Raw genomic sequence first — 7,200 nt, forward strand, 5'->3', positions numbered from 1 at the left:
TTTAGAGCTAGTGAAGGATGCCAAATAAGGTTGAATTGGGGAAGAAGGAGCAGAGCTTTCTCTAAAATTCCCATTGACAGGAAGAAGCAATTTCTGGAGCCTGGGTTAGAAGGTAAGAAGGGGGAGGCTAGGCCTAAAACCACTTTGAGACTCCAGGAAGAAAGATGGGGAATTCCAGATCCTCGGAAAAACCTTGACGTGGGCAGATTATCAGTAATCCTGGGTCTTATCATCTTTTCCAAACCTTGCTTCCCACACAGTCCCTGAAGCCTTCCAGTAAGTGGAAGAGAAACTTCCAGGTTTTTCTTTTCTGGGTCCTTGTGTACTCCTGGCAACAAGGGAGCCCTAACGTCTCCCTCCTTCAGGCTGAAGCCCACAGAACGATCCCAGGCCCAAGGCTGCTCGTACAGCCCTTTTGGGCTGAAGGCTTCTGGGAATTTTACCTTGAAGGGGCAGCCACGCTGAAGATGGAGAGAGGAAAAAGTCACCCTACTTTGGGCAAAGACACCCCAAAACTGTGCCACCCCCATTATAGGATCATAGGGACCTCAGAGGGCAAATGCCTTTAACACCCTCATTTAACAGAAGAAGGAACTAGGACCTTGGGAGTGAAGTGACTTGAGCACACAGGTTGTAAGCATCCAAGCACCGACATGAGCCCATAGACCACAGACCCAAAACTTTTTCCACTGTACCCAATGCTGCTCCATAGCCCATGATAAAAGGGGGGAGAGAAAGGACCTTTAGTAGTGCCTCTGGATGACCACTCTGGGAAGGAACACCCTGAGACCCTTTTACCTAGCCTGGGGCAGAGCCCAGCCCCTGGTATCAGCCTTACATGGGCAGAGGGTGGATGGCTATGGGGAGTTCTTCACCACTGATGAAAAGACCCCTCCCCACCTCCACCACCATGAGGGGCCTCAGGAAACTTCTCTTTGGAGTAAGCTGTATCTTGTTGACCTGGTATCTAAGAGCCCAGGCTTCCACCACTCAGGCTCCCTGCTCTTCAAGAGTCAACCCATCCAATTTCCCTCCACCCCCATTTGTAGATAGGTTGTTCCAGGGCAGGAGACCACCTTAGTCCCTTTCCTAACTTAGCAATGCATCAGCTCCCCTAGTGACCCATCTGTTCTCTCCAGGACTCAAAAGAGTACTATCTTGGGCAGAAAGAAATCCCTACTACTGGAAACTCTCCAGGGTCTAATGAAGAAGGAGGAGGCGGGGTCAGACTGACTGTACTTAAGAGGGGTCTCCAGAAGGGGCTCAGAGAGAGAAAGGAAAGAGGAGCCTCAGCTGCGACAGAGGGAGAGAGCTATGAAGGAAGCAGCCCTCCCTCTCCCCCTCACCCACCGAAGCTACCCCTTTCTCCTCCTCTTCTTCCTCCTCCAAGGCCAGAGTACTTGGGGTAAGTTCCCTTTCTCCTGACCCATTAAGTAGGGCCTCTAAGGTGGAGAGTGACGGTGTCCCTAGGGTTCTAGTACCGGCTTTATCTGATTGACCTGTGGCCCTCGGGCAAGTCACCATGGAGTAGGGGAAAGGAGGTAGGTAGGAGATCTGAGTTCAAATCCCAGCTCTGCTCTTTCCTGACCTTAGGTGAGTTACTTAACCTCTCCCATACTTGGTTTCCTTATCTGTGAAATGAGAGGGGTTGGCCAAGATTGATCTCTTAAGGCCCTGGCAAGTTCTTGATCCTATGATCCTAAGTCACTCCCACTCTCTGGACCTCAGTTTCTCTATCTGAAAAATCAGGGCTTAGATACCTTGCCTTGATTGGTACTGAGTGCAGAATTACCTCCATATCTAACTGTCCCTAGACCTGAGCATGCTTCACACACACACACACACACACACACACACACACACACACACCCCCTCCCCATCCTGGAGACTCTTCCCTAACCCTCACAGCTCATTTGAATGTAAGTTCTCAGAAGCCAGAAATCATCTGTCTTGTGTTTGGAACTCCAGAACACACGACATTTTTAATTGCTCATTCATTCAATGGTTATCTCCAAGATTTCTCCCAATTCAGACATTCCATACCCTGGGTTCTAAGGTCCCTCCCAGTTCTTACAGACTATATTCCCAGTCAGCCCAGCTCTGATCTTCCATCTTCAAACATTCTTTCTAGCTCTGATATTCCATGTTCTAAGGCCCCTTGAAGCTACAGATCCATGAATTTAGTGTCTGGGGGTCCCAGGGTTGCAGAGTTGGCAGAAGGAGTGATGGAGATGGGGAAGGCAGCCAAGCTAACCACCTACCCACAGGACCACAGCTGAGTGGGACCTCAAGGGCATCTCATCCAACTCCCTCATTTTACAGATGAGCAAACTGAGCCTCAATAAGAAGTGATTTTTGCAAGGTTCCATGGTTGGCAGGTGTCTGCTCTGCCTTGATGCCCTGGGAGGATGTGTGTGTGTGTGCGTGCATGTGTGTGATGTCAATGGTAAAAGCAATTCGACTGCAGGGGGTCTTGGGGGTTGAATCCTGACTCTCTGACGTGGTGAAAATCCCTTTCCTTCTCTGGGCTACAGTTTCCACATTTGAAATGTGAAGTGGTTGGACTAGAATATCTCCAGCGTCTCCGGGCTCCAAATCCAATTGAGGAGCTTGTGATGTTGAGCCCTGAGCCCGTGGGCTTGTAAGAGGATCTTTCAGCCTTGAAAGATGATCTTGCTTGAACCCCTATCCCTGGCCAAGAGAGCTCGCTCCCCACCTCGCCCCACAGGCCCTCCCCCTCTACCTCTTCTCTTAGGGGCGCCTGGGGAAGCAGAGAGCCCTTTGCAAGTGGAGCCAAAGCGGCCGGTGGTACAAGTTGGAGGTTCCATTCAGCTCCGATGCTTTCTGGCCTGCCCTCAGAAGGAAGCCACAGTACAATGGAAGGGGCTGGACACCAGCCTGGGTCATGTCTTCTCAGAGCCAGGCCTCAGCATCCTGACGATTCCCGAGGCCACGCTCTCTATGGCCGGGACCAAGGTGTGTATCAGCACATGCCAAGGCAGGACCTACCAGAACAGTGTCGAGCTGCTAGTATATGGTAAGTGCCAACCTGGCAAGAAATCTGAGCAGACTGTGGCAGGAACTGTGGAGGGGACTGTGGCAGGAAACAAAGCCGGCAGGGTCCCAGCACTGACCCTGGGTCAGACCCACCTCCTCTACAGTCTTAGCTTTCTCCTCTATAAAATGAGAAGGATAATCCAGCCTTGTTGGGAGGATTGGATCAGATAAGCAATGAGGAAATTCTGCATGAACACAAGGGCTAATTAATTATTGCTAATGACCCAGGCTGAGCAGTGAGTCCATTGTACAGACACAGGAGACCTGGCTCTGATCCCAATTCACTGGGTTGGGGCTGAGCTTGGGGCAGTCCCTTCCTTTTATGTGCCTCAATTTCCATATTTGTAAAATGAGAAGGTTAGGGCTACTTAATTTATAATGGCCTTTCCAACTCTGAGATAGGCAGAGGTTGAAAGAAAAGAAGCCAAAAAGAAACAGACAGAAAAACAGATTAAAAAGAGGGGTAAGGAGCCACCAGCAGCACCATAGTACACAGAGGACCAGCCCTGGGTCGGAAAGATCCAAATTCAAATCAAACCTCAGATACTTACTAGCTGTGTGACCCTGGGCAAGTCACTTACCCCCGACTGCCTCCCCATACATACACCACCCCAAAAAAACCCCCAAAAGTGACAAGGGACAAATAGAGACACAAACAGAATTCAAGACTCTTCCTCATCATCCTCACGGACTCTTTCAGCCTTTCCTGACAAGCTGGAGGTGTCCCCAAGCACCCTGGTCCATGGACAAGGCGCCACGCTGGTCTGCTCAGCCCGAGAGCTCTACCCTTATGATAGTGTGACTTTCACCTGGTACCGAGGCGATGGGAAGCTGGGGGGACTGCAGTCCTTGGACAAGGAGCTGGGGCCTGAGCAGGAAGCAGAGACCGGAGAGGAGCTGGAGGTGTACTGGATCACTGAACGCTGGGCCCTGCCAGCAGAGCTTGTGACGCTGGGGCCCGAGCTCCGCTGCCTGGCAGAGATGAAGCTGGAGCAGCAGGTTTTCAATCATAGCCGAGCCATAGTTGGTGAGTCCTCCCCTCAACTCCCAGTCTGCCCAGGCCCTTTGGACTCAACCCCCTACTCCAAGCCCACCTGGAATCACCTGCCTTCCTCCCTAAATGTCCAGCATCTCCCCAAATTCTGGACACTTGAGTTTCCACTTATAATAACATTAGTCTGACCTGGTTTGAGACCCTTGGGGTGGGACAACATCTCCTTCCTTCCTCTGGAAAAGGATCTCTTCCTTCCCTCAAGGAGACCCATGCCCCAGTTCTCTTAATGGAGGGACAGGGAGGAAATAGCTACTCATTAGGTTGGGGGAGGTGGTGCTGCAGAGAAGCCCTCTCCTTAAAGCAGTAAAAATGCTCCCCTTTCTTTCCAGTAATTTCCAGGATGATATCCCCAGAACCAAGCACCCCTCTAGTGTCTCTGACTCCAGCCTCCTTGGAGGCCTCTACAGGTATAGCTCACAGTTCCAGCCGCCCTGATGCCACAACTTCCTCCCTAACTGTGGGCCCTGGGCCTTCACTATCCCCTACCTCAAAACCCAGCTCCGCCTCACCTTGCTTCCCCAAAATATTTCCATCCTGGGGGCCAGGGACCAATGGGGGGCCCCTGAAGCTAACATGCCAAGCAGACTGTAAACCGGGGGCATCGGTGCGCTGGATTCAGGTCCCAGGCAGGCTGGAAGACTACCAGAGACAGGAGACTGGGGCCCAAGCCACCCTAATCCTATTGCATCCTGGGTCTCACAACAAGGGACTCTACCAGTGCCAACTTGAACCTGGGGGCCAAAAGGATAGTTACAACCTGAACATCAGTGAGTCCCTGAGGGATGGTGGGGAAGGGTAGGGTGGGGGGGGTGCAGGGGCGGGGGTAGAGGTGCGGTGGCGGGGGGGAGTTGGTGGAAAAGTTAAGCCAAAGTAGGCAGTGACAGGGGACAGGTAGCAGAACTTGGGCAGGCTCAGGAGCTCATCCCTCATGGAACCCCATTTCCTTTCCTAGTCCCTGAGAGGGATACCTTGGAGAACTCAGCAGTTCTATGGACAGGTGGCTGCATGCTGGGGCTGATCCTTGTAACCTTTGTGTCTTACCGCCTGTGGAAATGGCTTAGGGCTAAGGACTCTGCCAGTGCCCAGAACTGCGCCCAGCTTTGAAAGCATACTCTGCCACAGCTCCAGTTAAATACAAAGTTCCTGATCTTGCCAGCTTCCAAGGTTGCAGAGTGGGATCCCTGGTCCCTGCATGGGCCAGTGTAAGAAGTGGGGAGGCTACCCCTCATTCTGAACCCCAGCCATGAAACGAAACTGCACTTCCCCTGGGCCTGACAAATGGACAAAAGGAAAACCAACTTCCTGCCCCTCAGAGGACCCTAGAAACCCACTCCATTAGCATTTCCCACAGCTATATGGAGGAGGCTGAGTGAAGGTTATCTGGGAAGGTCTCCTTTCTGCTGGGTCACATCAGCTGGCTCTTCCCTTGGGTGGAGATGGAGGAGGGAAGCTCTCCTAGTCACCCCAAGGATCTGACTAATAAAGACCTCTTCTGTCTGTGGATCTGCTGCTTCTGCTGAGAGTCAGACAGCTCAGACTGTCAAAGCTGGGAGGGGCCTCAAAAGAAAGAGTGTCAGAAGTCACCAGGACCTCCGAGATCACTAATCTCCACATTTAATATAGAAGCAGACTAAGAGGGCCAGGATTCAACTCCTGTCTTTGATGCTTATTAGCCTGTGACATGGGTAAGTCACCTGACCTAGAGTCAGGACGACCTGACTTCAAATGTGACCTCAGACACCTGTGAGCTGTGTGATCCTGAGAGTCACTTAACTTCTATCTGTCTCAGTGTCCTCAGCTGTAAAATAGGGATAATAGTAGCATCGACTTCAAAGTGTTATTATGGGATCAGATGATATTTGTAAAACACTCAGCATAATGCCTGACACAGAGCAAGTACTTAATAAATTCTTGTTTCCTTCCTTCCCTGGGCCTCAGTTTCTTCACCTGTAAAGTGAGAGGATGAGGTGGATCCCACAATCCCCTATATGAATTCAGCAAGCATTTTCTGAATACTCAGAATGTGCTTAGCACTGTACAAAAGAAACATCCCCGTCCCTGCCCACAAGGAGCTAACGTTCCAAGGCTGGAAGCACAGATACATGGAGACAAAATCCATACGGCTTAAATACAAACTCACTGGGGATGGGAGTGGGGTAGAGAGGATCAATAACTCTTTGGATCCAGAGAACCCTCCCATTGGGCCCCACCAAGACTTGGAAGGAAGCTGGGGGTTCCATGGGACAGAGGCAAGGAAGGACTATTGCAGCGGTGTTTTTGGCCTCCCCTCCCTATTTCTCCCCATTTTAATCCATCCCCCATAGAGCTACTAACATGATTTTCCTGGCACAAGGTAGGACCCCTGAAAGCCCTGAAGCAGGGGAGGGATATGGCCCAATTTGCTCTTGGGGAAGGAGAGCCTGGAAGGCCTTAAGGATAATGTCTGGAACAGGGAGAGACTGGAGGGGGTGGAAATTGATAAGGAAGTGACTGAAAAAGTCCAGGTGAGAAGTACAGAGGATCTTGACCACGGCCCTAGCTAGCCCTGTGAAGGAAGTAAATGGACAAAATCTGACCACTAATTAGATATGGTTAAGGACAATGAACTGTCAAGGACAGCTTTGAGGTCTCAAACATGGTGAACAGGGAGGAAAGTGGTGTCCTTGATAGAAACAGAAGTTAGGAAAAGGGGGAGGGTTTGGATGAGGAGAGTATGAGATTCCCATGGGCCATGGGTGGAAAAGTCTAGCACATGACAGATGGAGGGGAGATCAGGGGATTAGAGGCCTGTGTCAGAGAAGACTGGTTGGGAGGAGGAAAGGAGACAGTGGGGTGGACAGTCTGGAGCCAAGTGGAACAGGGCCTTCATCGGGACTTACAAATGGAGCATCTACTTTCCTCCTTCTCTTTACCCAAGACCAGACTAACAGAGGATTGGCAGAAGGGCCAAGAGGAAAGTCCAAATTACCCAAAGATGAGGAAACTGAGGCCCAGAGGGAAAGTCAGTTGGGATATAAACTCAGCATTAGAAACTACCACTGTAAGCTGTGGAAGCTTCATAGAGCCCCCCAAAAAAGGGAGGGCTTTCT

The 7,200-nt window shown here is 51.1% G+C and overlaps 1 protein-coding gene across 1 annotated transcript; it reads left to right on the forward strand.

Moving 5' to 3' along the window:
- Positions 1–1,131: 1,131 nt before the first annotated feature.
- Positions 1,132–6,037, forward strand: MADCAM1 (mucosal vascular addressin cell adhesion molecule 1). The gene is made up of 5 exons (XM_072601721.1): positions 1,132–1,405; positions 2,756–3,037; positions 3,758–4,084; positions 4,441–4,878; positions 5,064–6,037. The coding sequence occupies exons 1-5, from the start codon at positions 1,315–1,317 to the stop codon at positions 5,213–5,215; spliced, it is 1,290 nt and encodes a 429-aa protein (XP_072457822.1). The 5' UTR covers positions 1,132–1,314; the 3' UTR covers positions 5,216–6,037.
- Positions 6,038–7,200: the final 1,163 nt, after the last annotated feature.

This window comes from Notamacropus eugenii, chromosome 4, assembly GCF_028372415.1.
Source record: "Notamacropus eugenii isolate mMacEug1 chromosome 4, mMacEug1.pri_v2, whole genome shotgun sequence".
NCBI lineage: Eukaryota > Metazoa > Chordata > Mammalia > Diprotodontia > Macropodidae > Notamacropus > Notamacropus eugenii.

Coding starts and splice junctions, on each gene's coding strand:
- MADCAM1 (XM_072601721.1), top strand. CDS start 1,315: ATGAAGGAAGCAGCCCTCCCTCTCCCCCTCACCCACCGAAGCTACCCC. Junction 4,085..4,440: donor TCATAGCCGAGCCATAGTTG/GTGAGTCCTCCC, acceptor CTTTCTTTCCAG/TAATTTCCAGGATGATATCC. Junction 4,879..5,063: donor TAGTTACAACCTGAACATCA/GTGAGTCCCTGA, acceptor TTCCTTTCCTAG/TCCCTGAGAGGGATACCTTG.